General features: G+C 50.1%; 5 protein-coding genes across 5 annotated transcripts; 3 read left to right on the top strand and 2 right to left on the bottom strand.

The window, feature by feature from the left end:
- Positions 1-744: 744 nt before the first annotated feature.
- On the top strand, positions 745-1,031 carry FIBRA_08428 (uncharacterized protein; the record flags this gene model as incomplete). The annotated part of the gene is made up of 2 exons (XM_012330079.1): positions 745-811; positions 874-1,031. 2 exons carry the CDS (start codon positions 745-747, stop codon positions 1,029-1,031), a joined length of 225 nt encoding a protein of 74 aa, XP_012185469.1.
- Positions 1,032-2,187: 1,156 nt separating this feature from the next.
- FIBRA_08427 (uncharacterized protein) lies at positions 2,188-3,660 on the bottom strand (the record flags this gene model as incomplete). The annotated part of the gene is made up of 10 exons (XM_012330078.1): positions 2,188-2,301; positions 2,359-2,448; positions 2,518-2,573; positions 2,631-2,706; positions 2,770-2,963; positions 3,021-3,094; positions 3,147-3,182; positions 3,243-3,409; positions 3,462-3,496; positions 3,549-3,660. The coding sequence occupies 10 exons, from the start codon at positions 3,658-3,660 to the stop codon at positions 2,188-2,190; spliced, it is 954 nt and encodes a 317-aa protein (XP_012185468.1).
- Positions 3,661-4,993: 1,333 nt separating this feature from the next.
- On the bottom strand, positions 4,994-7,032 carry FIBRA_08426 (uncharacterized protein; the record flags this gene model as incomplete). The annotated part of the gene is made up of 10 exons (XM_012330077.1): positions 4,994-5,057; positions 5,123-5,255; positions 5,331-5,458; positions 5,507-5,588; positions 5,644-5,830; positions 5,895-6,032; positions 6,115-6,230; positions 6,278-6,429; positions 6,482-6,806; positions 6,858-7,032. The coding sequence occupies 10 exons, from the start codon at positions 7,030-7,032 to the stop codon at positions 4,994-4,996; spliced, it is 1,500 nt and encodes a 499-aa protein (XP_012185467.1).
- A 1,689-nt stretch (positions 7,033-8,721) lies between these two features.
- FIBRA_08425 (uncharacterized protein) lies at positions 8,722-11,761 on the top strand (the record flags this gene model as incomplete). The annotated part of the gene is made up of 11 exons (XM_012330076.1): positions 8,722-8,769; positions 8,822-9,427; positions 9,481-9,648; positions 9,703-9,822; positions 9,880-10,120; positions 10,181-10,380; positions 10,433-10,605; positions 10,658-10,781; positions 10,836-10,990; positions 11,053-11,691; positions 11,746-11,761. 11 exons carry the CDS (start codon positions 8,722-8,724, stop codon positions 11,759-11,761), a joined length of 2,490 nt encoding a protein of 829 aa, XP_012185466.1.
- A 2,662-nt stretch (positions 11,762-14,423) lies between these two features.
- FIBRA_08424 (uncharacterized protein) lies at positions 14,424-15,737 on the top strand (the record flags this gene model as incomplete). The annotated part of the gene is made up of 5 exons (XM_012330075.1): positions 14,424-14,466; positions 14,524-14,570; positions 14,627-14,906; positions 14,962-15,233; positions 15,282-15,737. 5 exons carry the CDS (start codon positions 14,424-14,426, stop codon positions 15,735-15,737), a joined length of 1,098 nt encoding a protein of 365 aa, XP_012185465.1.
- Positions 15,738-15,989: the final 252 nt, after the last annotated feature.

The following is a 15,989-nucleotide window of genomic DNA, read 5'->3' as shown; positions in this document are numbered from 1 at the left end:
GCAGAACTTTCTGCGAGCCCAGCTGCGTCAACTTTGAACTTCCCTACTGTATATCTGGGCCTGACTCACTCGGATTATTCAGTGACACCACCACGTTTGCCGTCGCTGCTCTCGCATGCGCAAGGATACGGAGTGTCGGGTCAGCATACTCTCGCCGTCGTTTATACCAACCTTCCTTCGCACAGGGTTTCGCATCTTCAATATCATAGCGACTCAGTATTACTGAGTCATTATCACGTTCGAGAGAGCAACTACTACCCATCCTCCCCTCATCGTCCATCTTCTCACAAGGCGACCCAATCATCGCCGAGCTCATTCTCCGAGACGTCTCTTGGAGAATCAAGTCAAATGAGGCGAGGTAGTCATCACCACTGGCTACGGCAGTAGCAAACGTACGCTCTTCAGGACGCTCATGGGGCAGCGTCGTATACATTCGTCCCCTCCGAGAGGCATCTTTTTTGTTTTTGGGATTCCGAGACCCGATTGAACGCATACGCCTCGTCAGTGATAGGCGCACTGCAAACCCACGCGGTGTGTTCTTCGACTACACGCGCCATGGTGCTATATATGTGTGACTAGGACCAGCGGGACCCCGTACGACCTACTTCTCGGAGGCGACTATAAAGCGGTCGATCCTCTGTGGAGAGACTATGAAGAGCGCATGAATTTCAATGCGTTGATGCATCAACTGCCCCTGACGGACGTATCGGATTTGCCTATCAACACACTTAGCAACGGACAGACATGGAGGGCGAGAGTTGCGAAAGCGGTCTCATTCGAGCCGGCAGTGCTAGTGTTAGACGAACCCTCAGTGCGTGTACGACTCGTTCTTATACCGGTGACACTCACTTATCCATGACTGCTCTATCTTAGCTGGTCTTGACGTACAAAAGCGTTCTCGTATGCTAAACTTCTTCCACTTCCTGCACACATCGGATGACACATCTACCCCGCACATCATCCTCGGCATGCGGTTCAAAGACGGTCTACTCGGTTGGATCACACACGTCGCGTTCGTCACCACAGATTGAACTGTTCTCACCGGGACCGAGGCCGAGCTCTCTTCCAAGGTCGGAGCCTGACACGGTCTCGCAGCTGGCACGCACTCTGCACATGCCGTCCTTAGCTAGCGCACGTCGGGTGTGAGATTGCACGCTGAACATAGGCTACGGCGAGCGCCACGTTCTCCGGAATATCGACTGGACGATCCATAACGACTTGCGATGGTATCTCACGAGCGGGAACGGTGCGAAAAAGACGACACTGAACGCGATACTCACATGTGAGCACCCGCACTCGTTCGCCTGGTCGAACCGCCTCCGCCTCTTCGTGCGCCACCGCTTGAGTTGGCCGACGATGCGGTTGAGCGCGTGCATCGGACATGTGTCTCCCGAGCTGTACAACGCATCCCCGTGGCTGCAAATTACGGCTGTACGTAACTTCGTCAGCGTTCTCTGTGTCGGGGTCAACTCGGACAACTCGGAGCTCGAGTTTGGCAGGGCCCTTGAGACGTGACACATCCCAAGAGGCTCGACTCGCGTGCGTGGATGGGGCGCAGGGTCAATAGGTTGTATGAAGCGCAGGAGGACGAAGTATTTGGGAGTCCCAGGGGATCAGAGCATGGTATCACTCATGCGTGCGCTCGTGAGGCGAGCGCCACCGGTACTACCGTATGAAGTGTGAGCGAGCGTGGCTGATAGGATAATCGAGGGTGTGGCGATACTCGATGGACGGCGCGGGAGGGCTGTTTTAAACGCATGCATGCATTTTGATTATCCATTGGGGGATGAGGTGCCGTGGAGCAAAGAGGACAATGCAAAGATTATGTCAAAAAAAGCAAGGGGGAAGTTGCAAAGAAGGCGTCTTCAGCCCCAATACTTCCACATACGCTTATTTACATTTCCCGATAGCAGAGATGCAGATGGACTCTATAATTCAAGCGATAAGGACCAAGAGATTAATCAAAGTAAGTAAAATCGCGTAGGTCTGGAGAGAAGAATATGTTCAACCCATACTAAAGCGCCCAATGACGAGGTGCGAATACACCGAACATGCGACTGCAATGATATATGGGAGAATTGCACGATAAGAAGATAAAAGCATGGGTAGGTGTTCCTGACGCTTTCCTCACCATTTGTCTGATCGCTCGAACAACCGGTCGTCCACCATTGGCGGCGTGGTCAGGCCTTAGCCCTGGTAGGGTCGAACTTGCTCCTCGAGCCACTTCCAGAGCTTGCTTCCGAGCTCATCGTCGTACGCCTCTTGGCGACACTTCCCAACCTTCGCCCACGGAATCAAGAACTGACCAGAGGATAGCGGTCAGCACGAATATTGTCCCCAGCAACATTCACCCCCTACCTCTCCGTTCGCCTTCAATGCTTCTGGCATCGTTCCTCCCCAAAGCTGCGTGAGCGCGCCCCACGGAGCGGGCATCAAGAATGTTGCTCGCTACAATTCAGAAACCATCTGCGAATCAATACTGACGAGAAAATGCTTAGTAACACAGGCTTGGCGCACCATGAACGAGCGCGACCGCGGGGAGGTGTGGCGCAACAGTTCAGTGTCGACCGTACCTAGCCCGACAAAATGTAAGTTCGACCTATCCGTACTTATTTACGTTCAAAGCTGACCTGGATTAACGGAGATAGAGATGACACCTTGTTCGCCGAAGCGTTTTGCAAATTGACGGCTGACGACCACATTTGCCTACATGAAGCCAGTCGTCAGCCTATTTACTCGGGATCCAGGCAGTGTAGTCGAAGCACGCACAAACTTGCTCTGGTAGTATAGCGTCTCTGTCGTAACTTTTTTGCGCTTGGGACCATCCTTCAAGCTGTCGAAGTTGAGGGTCGCCATGTATGCGCCCGAGGAGGACGTCGTGATAACTCTAGTGTGACGGTCTGGCGAAGTATCCCTGCCCGCGAGCAAGGCGGGCATGAGTAGCTTGGTGAAATAGTAGTGACCTGGGCAGATCTCCTGGTTCATGTGCCGAGCAAAATATCACGACCGGCTGGACATACCCATCACGTTGGTGGCGAATTGCATATCGTACCCGTCAGCGCTGATCATTTCGTGCGGACACCACATTACTCCGCTAGGTGAAAGATCTGTCATCTTTTGTCTTGTGTATTCAGGGAACTACTCACGCATTATTAAACAGAATGTGTAGCTTGTTCTCCTGTCTAATGTTATCCTATAAGCCCCGAAGGCGAGCGTAATATATCAAAGCAAAAAATGCTCACTGCAAAAATGCCCGAGCCGCCTCACGAACAGACACAAGGCTGCTGAGATCAAGCTTCAAGAAGATCGCCTCTTTTTTGGTAAGTTGCTTCAACTCTTTAATGGCAACATTTGCTCTCTCTTCACTTCGTGTCGCCATGTAGACCTTGGCGTTATGCTCCAATAAAACCTGTACACACACGTCCCAGACGGTCCAAACGCAAATTGGTCGCTCGACCTACCTTGATTGTCTCTTTACCAATACCGACATTTCCCCCTGCAGTTTCTAAGTATCTATAGAATATCATGGACAAAAACAGTTGACGTACCAGTGACGATGACCACTCGCCCAGATAAGTCGGGTATTTCTTCGGTGCTAAACTTTGGCTTTCCAGGGAACATCTGGCTGAAGACAGCACTGAAGTTTTGTAACTGGCGCATGATTGAGGTGTGTGAAGATGAGTGCTACGGGGGGGAAAGGCGCAAAGTAAATTTTTTTCGCAGGTCGTTGCTCAACCACGAACTCACTCATATACTAGCTCGATCACAACATTCTTATTACGAACATGCACACGTGTCCCTCCGGCTTCTACAGCTGGTCCTGCCGCTGCGGTGGCCGCAGTAGCTGCATGAAGCTAGGGGACACAGACGGACCGCAGTTTCGAACCAATCAGGGAAGTTTACGAAGTTGTTCACTACGAAGCGCGGATCACAGAGTGGGGCTTTCGGGCAAGTCCTCGCTGCCCAGAAGAGGGGGTCAGTAATGTTAATCTCCATGAACATCGGGAATTGAGGCAGCTAGTTCACCATGTCGGTGTTACGCCGCCCGCAGACCCAAATTGGACCAAGCAACTACTCCCTTGAAGGCCGCCCGTTGCCGAGTATGTTGTCTCAATCGAAGATATTCCTGTCTCCGTTGGTACATCGTCGGTGTCTTGACACAGTATTAAATCTCGTTCATTCGCCCCAGGCGATGAAATAGTGAACGTGATTTAATTCATTGTCGTAACCGCTTTCCAACGCAGTGACTCAACTGCTCGTGCTTCCTTCTTACATGCACCAGTCACGAAGAATACGCAATGTGAGGCTTGAATAGCTTCGACACAAGCTTATAGCTATTTGAGCGTACCAATCTTAACATTAAACAATAATGAATTGTCTCCGCTAATCGGACGACACGATCGATGTCCACACTACGCTGTTACGGTGAATAAGCCGGAGGTAGTGCTCCTAAATGATAATTTCAGACGAGGAATTGGTCATACGAGGTTGACTATGAGGCTGCGCTGCGCCTTGAAACTTGCGGCCCGGGCTATGCGGATGATAGCTGACAGCATAATGACCCACTGTCATGAGCTATGTCCGGACGATTCTGTTAGTGAGTATGCTCAATATTGACTTCCTGCTTAAGGAGAGGCGGATCTGTCTTAGTTGAAGGCCACTTGTAACTCTCCTCATACATAAGCCGTCAGGTACCCACGAAGGTTAGCACACCCAAGTTCAAATCTAGCTTCGATACCTACGATTCAAGTGAACCCCAACTTCATTGGGTGTCCGACAAGCTTTTTCACATCTAGACTACATAGGGTTTAATATCCAATAATAAGATGGACTGGAAGACGTGTCGACGATGTGAATTCCATAGATAAGGTACCATCTATCACCTGTAGTGAAACTGAGCTAATAGATGGACTGTGGGGTTCCGAAGTAGTAATCCAATGAGCTCGCCCATCTTCTGTAATCACAAGAGCTGCGGTCATTCCGCTGCGCCAGCCTAGAGCGATGCCAAAAGATCAGGTGCTCTCGCAGTGACCTTGCACTCGAAAGGTAAGGGGTGGCTGAACGGGGAAAATTAAATGTCATGTAAATTGAAAAAGTTACAGCAACCTTACGCAGAACGCACCTAGTAATATTCGACGAGAACTCCACTGCGGGAATGATCTCCTTTCCTGCGTCATCCAAAGCCTTTGTGATATTGAATGCCGTCATTATGCTGCCCATTACCAAAAATATAGACGTTTCGGCAAAATGGGCGCCTAAGAGGAGAGGCAAAGCATGCATGAGCAGAACTATACGTGGCATTGAATCTAACACATAGCAACTCCACTCACCTGGACACACTCGTCGTCCAAACCCGAATACCATTCGACGAGGATCACGCTGAGGTGTCTTTCCGAGATAGCGCTCTGGATCGAATACGTCAGGCGCTGGGTAGACCGACTCGTCGCGCGTCATTGCCCTCCAGAAGATGAGTATCCCGAGACAATTAACATATATAAATACTCACCAGATGTTTGGAATCACGACTGTGCCCTTTGGGACCAGGTATCCTTCATACACGTCGTCCTCCAAAACACGATGTGGCAAAGCTGCATTCTGTGAGCGCCACTTTCCCCGTTATATAGCAGTAGGGATGCAGCTCACCGACCGGGGCAATGGGCGCCCATCGCAACACTTCCCACAAGACGGCATTCAGGTACGGTAGGGAATCTTTGTCGTCCACCGTTGGCAAGCGCTGCCCTACAATAGTCGCAAGCTCTTCCTGAATACGGGCTTGTACATCAGGATACAGTGTCATTGCGAGCGTGAATGCTGTAAGTACGCCGACGATCTTGGCAGCACAAATGAATCTGTCAATGACGAAAGCGGATGGCGGATATGAATGTGCGACACACCGTTTCCGCACCCCCAGAATAGAGACCCGCGCTGCAAAATCTAGCAATCTTGTCTTCTTCTGCAGCTTCTTCCGGAGGTAGAGAGTCGAGTTCGAGGATATGCTTGGACGCGAAGGAATCGGTATACGTGCCGGACGTCTAATGATAGGTCGCCGAAGAGAAATGTAGAATGGGCTCGTTGGCTCAAAATTTTCTTGCCTGGATCGAAATGAGTACTCACGACCTGCTGCTTTGTCCACTCCCAGGGATATTGATCAATCCGCGAGAATATGGCCTTGTATTCAAGTGCCGCCTTTTGAAAGCTTGCAAAAGGAAACCATGCAGGTACATATTTGACTGTGAAAGTATCAGGTCTGCGCATAAATGAGATATTGCGAACGTACGAAGGGGAATGGTGTCAACCATCCATCGTCCAGGACGGACCAGCTCTGGCTGAAGGCGGGCGGCTTGCTCTATTAGGGAAACAAGCTGATCGTCGCCCGTGTTGGAGACAGTCCACCCGTATGTGACTTTGAGAATTACGGCGCCAGCATATCTGAAGATGATATGATACAATCAAGTGTAGAGCTGCAAGCCAAGATGCCCACCTCCGGAAGTGATGAGTAAATTGCTCCGGATTCTTCATCAAATTTAGAAGGAGGACATGGACTTCATCTTTCGACACTTCAGCATAACTCCTTGTGGCGCGAGCATTGAGGCCAGAGGTGAGGTACTTCCGATACTTCTTAAAGTTGCGATGAGTGGACGGCAAATAAAAGACGGCCTCCTGGCGTCCGATAAGATCGCCGAAGAAGACGGTGGTAGGACGCTCAGAGTAAATGCCCGCTCGTGCATCCAAAAGGTCGGTGGCGGCCTTGAACGTATGGAGGACTATGAATTTCTTTTGCATTATTCTGAAGTAGACCATAGGGCCTGTGGAAATCATGAGTGAAGGCAGAATCGCTCATAGGTAACACGACGCACCGTATTGAAGACCCCATTTCTCGTACGTGCGCCAGGGATGCGTAGGAGGAACCTGGTGAATATTTCCGGTGAGAAACTTGGGGGGAGGGCCTGGTGGCAGGGGATGGCGACGAGCAGAAAGCCTATATATGACAATAAAAGCGAGGAACACGGGGGAAAGCAGGAGAAGAGACATGGTCGACGAGACCGCCTGCGCAGATATGACAAACAGTTATATCCTCCAGTGAGTGGAGTAGCAGAGCGGGAAAGGCATACACAAACGGAGGGGAGGAATGTCCACACCTCTGGTTTCAAGAAGGAGGAAGAGGAGAGAGTAGTCGCCGACCCGGCTTCCTGTGCTAGTCTCGTTGAAACAGTGAGCTCTCGCCTGGCCGCGGACACTACTTTGCTCGGCTGCTCATTTATTTGCGCCGCTTAGGTCGTTTCCGGCGGCCTGTTGGATTTCGCATCGCTCCGGACACCAATCAAGCCCAAACTTGTGTTCTTCGTATCATAACCTTTTTTCTGACACGTGCATAGTGTTCTCCCACATAGAGATACCCTGGTTTTCCTTAGCAGTCAGTTGGTACATTCCACTCACTGCACGACTGAGGTAAGCTTTTATTCGGTATGACACCTCCTGTACTTACTTACTTGTACTGTTAGCGTCGCGCTACCATTGTCCAGATAACAGAGTCATTTCATTCCCCCCACGACTGAGCATCGCGCGCTAACATTGTCCATATTCAACACGGCCCCTTGAAGGGCGCTGCTGCCGCAGTGCATAATGCGTCATAGTCCTGTGCGATGCAGTGATGAATGTGATCGCCGTGAATGTGCCGAGTCATGTTATATAATCATAGCGCCTGTTCGAATGGCCGTCTCTCATCCAACTGTCCGGCTGTCTGGCAATACGGTTGTCCTGCATCCTCGTCGTGTAGTATGAAGGTATCATATGGTATTTACTTTTATTACCTATCTTCGAGTTCGTTCACATTGTCATAAAAGTGAGTCATTCACCATGAGCAATTGTCGAAGCTTTGTCGTCGAACGTCCGCCGGAAACTGCCGGCCGCCGCAAGAGAGAGTATATTTCTGGAATGTCCGATCTATAAACGCGGACTTGATATACGAAGAACTTGATGAAAAGGCCAATTAGAAGCCGCCGATCTATCATGCTCGTTTCCAAAATATAACATCCAATGCTCGGGCTTGGCTCGGGCTCCGAAAATTGAGAGAAAATACGATCCCGGCTTTCGTTCCGCGCGAAGGCACCATAGTTTTCCCATGGTGCTGAAACCTGACGCAAAAATTTGCCTTTTTTGGCATTTTTGGAGGATATACTTATGTCCTGAATACAACAGAGTATTATCAGTCCAAATTTTTTGTGTATATTATTCTCTCCGAGTACTTAGAGGATGACTTGAATTTCGAACATGCTTAAATAGGTTTAGTTTGGAGATTCTAATCTTACCACGGTGATCAAGGTGGAGTTTGTGCATGTTATGGATTGTGGCCATAGCTCCGACGCGCTGGCCCTGGCCATGACATGGATGATTGGTCACTGGTGGACTGCTGAAAAGTGGAGCACTTGAATCTTGGAGCAATTGAAGTAGTGAGTTGTATTGTCTCATTTTTACGCGTTGTTTCTGAGATAACCACGATCGGAATTGCGCCAGCAATATGGGACCACTTGCAAATTCGAGGTGGATACAGACTCTCGCAGTGGGATTTGGGGATGTGGCACCACTGACATCACCCCAACTTGTCCATGACGTAGTCGTAGTGCTGCCATTTAAGACTTCCTCGCACATGTTCGTTTTCTGCCTCTCTTATTCCCCCCATACCCAAACTCTCTCAACGACGATTAACGACTTACACTATTCATGTCTCTTCCTGCGGCTCCCAAAGACATATCCGACACGCCCGCAGCAGTGCGTGCCTTTCTCTCCCTCATATGCATCCCGCTTACACTTCAACACACAGGGCTCTGTCGCTCAACCCGCAGACAGAGCCGCTCAGGCGGCCGATGTAGACCGCAAGCTTCGCTTCTATGGCGTCGTCTCTGCCTTTCGCGAGTCTCGCATGCCCTCGAACGAACAAATAGACAAAGCTCTCACCTATGCCATCAACCACTCCCCCGTCGACACAAGCGCGCTCTCTCCGGATGGTCAGCGTCTTATTCAAGATTCCCGCGACATCATCGAGACTGCGCGTCTCATGGTCAAGCAAAAGAATGCAGATGAATTATTTCAAAACTTCATATGGAACACACGGGCTGTCGACCCCTCCCAAGCTAAGAAAGACCCCAACGAAGTCCTTCCCGTCGACCAAGAAAAGGTCAAGAATGATGGCCAAGAAGCCGTTACTCACCTTCGTACCCTCCTCTCCCTCATCCTGACGAATTCGGAGGTTCGCAAGCTCGTGTCCGATTTTTCTGTCATTGGCCGTGACCTTCTCGCGCGCGGCGCCAGCAAAATAGCAGATGCCGCTCGCCCCGATTCTGATCGACTTGCTACGGTCGATGAAACAGCCCCGCGCGACCATTTTGTCACTGAAGGTGATAGAGTCGCGGGACCAGACGAGACGCCCGTATGTCTAGTATATGTCTAGACCACATATATGCGCTAATCAATTCATTATAGGTCCTCGAAGCACGTATTCCTGGTACTGATACCCGGGTATCTCAACACCCTAAAGACCAGTTTGGCCAAGGAGCCACCGTAAGGCAGAGTGATGGTGAAGTCAGAAGCGGCGCGCAGGCGCTCGACGAAGGTCAACAGCGCAAAGATGAACTTGTTGATCGTGGCATGGTACGTAGGAATACGTAGTTTGTGGGTGCGTTTTTCATATGCTTCATGCAGCAGGAAGCATCCAGGCAGAAAGACGAAACTCTTGGCGCTACTGGAGGTGAGATGGTCCCCGACAATCAGGAGGATGCCGAGATGAAAAAGAATGGCCTTATGGGCAGGCTGCGTGGTGTACGGGTTCGTGTTTAGTGTCGTCTTGCACATCAAACAGAAACTCTAACTGTGCGCATACAGGATCAGATGTCCGATCGAATGCCACAGGAACACAAAGATCGGGCCAATGAGCACTTTGACCGCGCGAAACAGTTCCTGAGTGAAGAATACTTCCCACCAGAGCGTCGTGACCAGTTTATCTACAGAGGGAAGAAGGTCATTATCGAATGCCAGAATCACAAGGACTACCAAGAAAGTGTACAATGGCTTCTCGCCTTTTTGGAGGAGTATGCCAGTCACGGCAAAACCATTTCTGGACATGGTATGCTGTGATCCGTTTTCGACCATCGCTTACGCGCTAAAGTGTTTCTACGTTACACAGCAAAGGATTCGCATGATATAATGCGTAGTGACGATAGTCTACAGTTGGCGATGTCCGAGTTACGCACTCTTTTGGAGCGTTTCGCAAACGGAATGAGTCTGGGTGTGATTGGTGATACTCTTCAGACACTCTATCAGGACGCACAACAGGACGAGGAGCTGAGAGAATGGTTCCGTTCGTGTGATAAGTATTCACGTAGGGTACGTAACGAACCTCTTTCGCTGAGCATGAACTGACGGAGGTACGTTTTAGGTGCTCTTGGAGTCTGGCTACGTGCTAGAACCACAATGCAACAATGAAGCGAATAAACTGATGGAAAGTGGACGTCGCTTCTATGACGGAAAGTATAAGGGACACTTCGATGCGCTATTCTCGTCAATGACAGACTGGTTCACCGCGTTTGGTGACGATCCTCTCAACCAAAGGTGTGTGAATGGTCAGCACTATTCCGTATATGCGGGTCTAAGCGTACAATAGGTTCGGCAACGACTGGGCGCGTCTTACTAAGGATCTCCTGTTTGACGACGAGGGCAGCCTTAAGTTCAAGCCGGATCTTTGGATGGACATTCGGAAGGTCATCCTGCCAAGCATCATAGACAGAGTATGTCGTTCATGAGCGATACTGTCACTTTGCGGTATTAATGAATCACGTCAGGTCGGATATGTTCCTATCCCACGCGTCGAGTATACCGATGAATCGCTGGATCTCGTCATTGAGAATCTTGCGCTATCTGGTCGCAACTTGTTCCCAAATATCGTTGCTATGGAAGCACACAACTACCTTAAATTTAGCCCGTACAATGCTATCTCGTGCGTGTTCTCGCGAGCACCCACCACGCTACACGCTGACCCCTTAGCTCTGCACCCTGTAGAGATGAGGGTCAACATGAGTTCACGTTTACGTTTAGCCAGATCCAGGCAGATATGCGCGATGTGGCGTTCTATTTCAACAAGAAGAATGGATTCCCGAAGATATCGGATTCAGGTATCGCGGACGTGTTGATGGGCGGAGAGGGTTTGACTGTCACCGCCCATATCGCCTCTTCGGGGAAGGACCGTTCAAGCGTGTTCAATGTGAAGGATGTCCATGTGAAAATCAGCACGCTCAAATTTTCGATCCGGGACTCGAAGCATGATTTCTTGTACAAGACGCTCCGTCCGCTTGCAACTGGCTTGGTAAAGAAGCAGGTGCAGAAGGCCATTTCGGATGCCGTGCGCACAGGGCTGGAGTACGTTGATGGGCAGCTTGTCGCCGTTCGCGATCGCATGAACGAGGCGAAGGCAAACCCTAATATGAGCCAGACGCAGGTACTGCAGGAGCTCTTCCAGCGGAAGAAAGAGGAGGCACAGAGCACAAAGTCGCGCACAGAAGAAAAATCAGGGCAGTTCAAAGTAGTGTCGAAACGCGATTCGGCAATTTTAGCGAATGCGGGGCGTCCCGAAGGCTGGGCAAACCGCATACAGGAACGTGCAGAAGTTGCAACTCATGGCAAGGATTGGCGCAGCGAGGCGTAAGTGGTTCTGTGCTTGTGCTGTGTTGATGTGGCTCATGGACGTTTTTACAGATTTTCTATCGTCTGATCACTGTAGCCCCTATTCTGAGTTTGACTGTTGTATCTCACGCTTGCCCGATCCCAATTGTCTGATGTACGATATTCAAGCCCGATTATGGCTTTCCTCCTATATTCTAGGCCACTCTAGTTGGACGATGGACCAGTGTACACGTACGCGAATACCCTGTCTTGTACATACACTTTGAACCATTCCCCTTGTACTGCTGGTGAATTACTTGTACTTTAACACATTTTCTTGTAATACCCAACGTTCTCAGCGCAAAGTCCCACTGAGTCCATTGACGGCGTGTCGCAAAATACTCCTGCCCTTTTCAATGGGTTATATGGCTTGCGGCCCTCGTACGGCCGTATGCCTTATGTGTACCGAAGTTCTGTCCTTTGAGAATTACGCAGTGTTCTCATCTATGGAAGGAGGTCGAAGGCGCAATTTCACGCCAGAACGTCGGTTAGTATCAAGACTTCTGCACAAATTCTAGAAAAATATCCTGGCGAAAGAATGACACTAGTCCGGCTGTTGTCGGACATGCATCCCTATGGCCACTCTATGGACTCACTGGAGATCCGAGGATAATCATAGTGCAGCATGCCTCGGCGCTAGCCAGGGGGCCAGCCTCAGCATTGCTCCAGCCTCCAATACATTTACGCTTGAGAAGCAGTGCATAGAAGTTGCAGTTGCTGGAATGTCATGAACCACGGTTGTGGGAGCTTCTTGAAGAACATGAAGCTCAACGCGGGGCGCTGGCCACCTCTCTGGCCTAGACTTCGGCGGAATATGCAGCGAGCAAGCCGCGAAAGCGGCAGGCTTGATCGAACAGGTCAATTGAATGGAGGTCGATCGTGATTCGCAGACCCGATGTCTCCTCAGTCCGGTGAGCAGACTTCTTCCAACATTACGTCCCTCCTACAGACATCGGATACGGGAAATAGGACTTCACCGATAGCCCTCCGAATATTCAGCGTGTCTGAACATTTGCGTTGCGACTACGGTACCGGCACACAGACGGAGCCAGGGGAACAAGACGGAGATGGAGCCAACGTGAGAGATCCGATCCGATCGAGGTGGAACGCGGACTTTTCAGGTGCCACAATATCCCCAGGACCTGGATGCAGTTTCAGGTTAGACTTACTGTCAGTGGCTCCTGCATTCCCCACCTTGAAAGTCGCCTATGTTGCACGTGCAGAAGAATGCAGGATTTCGGCATGAGTGCTCCGTCCGCCTGGAAATACGATATAAGATTCTGGAGAAAAAGAACTTGCATTGGTTTGGATAGAAAGCATACCATCATGTGTCAACAGGGGCATCACAGAATGTAACGAGAGGAGGACTGACCCAAGCCACTAGTAGTACTAATCTCATGACCAACGCATGCTAAGAGTCATGAATGTATCTTCCGCGCATAACCATTCGTCCGTGAACAGTCTTTTTTATCAACTAGATGGCTGTCAGACTAATTATCGACATATTCCGTGTCCCTAAGCAAGTACATAATTGCGGCCATTACTTACTGTCGCAGTCCAAGTCGTTCAACCGCCAGTAGTCTCAAGAGTCAAGCGCCCATTCGGGAGATGCCGCGCGCGTCCGCCACCCGGGCCCGGGCTCGAGGCGATTGACAAACTCTGTCTTCGATTTTGGTCCGGAGTGATGTCCCGATGGCTTGGCTGGTGCTGGTACCTAAGTAATGTCGGCAGAACTACGCTCAAGCTCGAATGAGACTATAAGCTAGCCGATGGCGCTCGAATTGAGGTCATTGATAATGATGGTACGGCTTGACGGCAGTGATTTCGGACTACTTTGCTCAGAAACCATCCACTGTGGCGGGAGGGCGCTCTCAGTATGTATGCAAGGACTCATTAGTCGAGGGAAGGAGCATGTCGAAAGGGACTTTGTGTGGCTTTCCGACCCCGATCGCACGCGGAACGCTGTTAGTGTCTCATATATTCTGCTAGGGTGCCTTTATCAAACTAATCGGTGATCTTTCTGTGGCTTTGAGACGAATCAGCTACTTGCAGTATTGGTGCCATCTGGCGCGAGCGATTTGCTGTCAAGCAAGCGAAGGTTCACCCGATGAATCTCAGTCCAGGTGATACCTACCGCTCGAGCCAACCACCGGCGGTGTTTTTCTCGACTCACCAAGGTGCGCCTGAATTGGGTCGCAGTCGATGACGCTCTAATTGACACATCAAAGTCTTCGACTTGGAAGACTGCGTCCACTTTATGTCCTCTTGCCTAAGGTTTCGACTAAGAAAAAGAGGCAGAGTCACATATCTGATTCTGATTTAATTTGCTGAAGCATGATGGTCTTAGATTCTCCAGGAAAGTCACGATCAATATGCGCCCGACAATTAGCGACATGTCAATCTCGAAACAAGAGCGGAAAAATGGCCGTAGCTCATTGCACAGCACGGAGGGCTCAACCTTCCTGTGTCAACGAATGAAAGCCTGCGAACCTAAACCTGAATGGCTGTTGTATCTGCTCCGGGCGGTATGCTGTCGAATCTGGAAGGAGCATGCTTATGGCGCTTGGAAAAATGGATGTATCATGTGTTGACGCAATTATGCGATCCTCTTTTCGACGTGAGATTCGTGCGCCTCTCTTGCAAGACGATAGTCCGCTTCACTCATGTCTCCTTACTTTTCCTACCGACAGTATTCCATCGATTCAATTACCATGGCTGGATCAGAGCTAGACAACGGCATATATTTCCGCTCCAGTGAGTCATAACCTTTGCCTCTTTTCTGAGCATATATATACTGATCTCAACGTCCAGCTCTGAATGGACAACTAGTGGATGGACTGCATGCTTTAACAGCCTTTGTATGCGTTCATCTAATCTCGTTTCCTCTCCTTCTGACAGTTTTCATGCACTGTAGAGCCCGGATGTCATTCCCCTCAGTCACACACTTGTTGACCCGGAAGTTTTCATCAAGTCTTACGACCAATTCATCGCGCACGATATAGATCCCGATGATGCCTCCACTCCGATTTACATCAGAGGAAAAGCGGTCGTACGAGGGAAAGGTTGTCCCGAGCACGTCACTACGATTGTCAACCTGAGGGCAATTCAGAATGAGCTTGTGCTCTGGCCTCAGGTTTGGGAGGATGTTTCTCCGTTTGGCAGCAAGACGCTTACCGCTTCGAAAGACGGCGAAAGTAAGTGTGATGTTACAACATCAAGTGATCATTGTTAAATGTCATATAATCCCAGTCATCGTAACAGCAGAGCCGCTTGATTTCACAGCTAGGCAGAGTATTGGTCGCCATGATACGCTTATCACGACTACCGACGCGACTCCCCATGCCCTCTCGGAGAAGGTCAAGAATTGGCGCGACTTGGTCAAGTATGTTGGCAATGACCCTACATTGTCAACCTACAACTGCACCTTCGCCGATCCTGCTTCGCCCGGTGCCAGCGTGACTACAAGGCTCCGCCTCCTGAACGACAAGCCCGAGGGTGTCAAATTGGTGTTTTCCATTGAGGTATGTCTATTAGCCTCTCAATTGTGCATTGATTTACATTTTCTACAGCCAATTGGAATACCGGGAAGCGGAATCGAAGCCTCATTTTCTTGCTTTGGTTCCACGCCCCCCTACAAACCATTCGCGTTCGGGCAGCAGCGCGTCCCCATCTATCCGTCCAATTCAGTCACGCAGACCGTGGAGGTTCCGTCCAATTTTGACGGGATGTTGACACTTAATGTGTTCAATGACAAGGAGCATGTTTTCGCAAACTACTCATCTATCTCGATAGTCGTCTACGCAGAGGAGGTCGTGAACGGGGACACTCGATGGGTCCTATTGGGTGCTGAACATATCGTCTTCGATTCAAATAGGAGAGTGAGGCGTCTGGTGCGCAGATACGAGAACAGATGGAAACTTGCAGGAGAAACGTATGATTTCTATTTCCGAGACTCGCTCACCAGCGGTCCCGAGTTTCCAAGAGACGGAAATCCGTCTCACTCACCCGGTATTTCCGCGTCGTAGTTAGATGGAGAAAACACTAATCTAGGTGAACAGACATCCAACCTCTTGGAGATAGAGCAATCCCCGATATTTATGCTGTCCTAGGAGGAGATAATTATCAAGTCGACGTCAGCGATCAAAGATCAATTGTGAGTGAATTGTTCTATCTTGAAGAGCTTCTATCTTATAGATATTACCCTAAGCTCTCCTCGTTGGAGAATCGGTCAACTATGTTTATGTCCGTGGTACGACAACCAAGGATGCCCACGGCGA

Source organism: Fibroporia radiculosa (assembly GCF_000313525.1).
Source record: "Fibroporia radiculosa TFFH 294 genomic supercontigs, scaffold245, whole genome shotgun sequence".
Lineage (NCBI taxonomy): Eukaryota > Fungi > Basidiomycota > Agaricomycetes > Polyporales > Fibroporiaceae > Fibroporia > Fibroporia radiculosa.
Note: the sequence above shows the minus strand (reverse complement) of the source record. Positions and strands in the feature narration are given on the sequence as shown.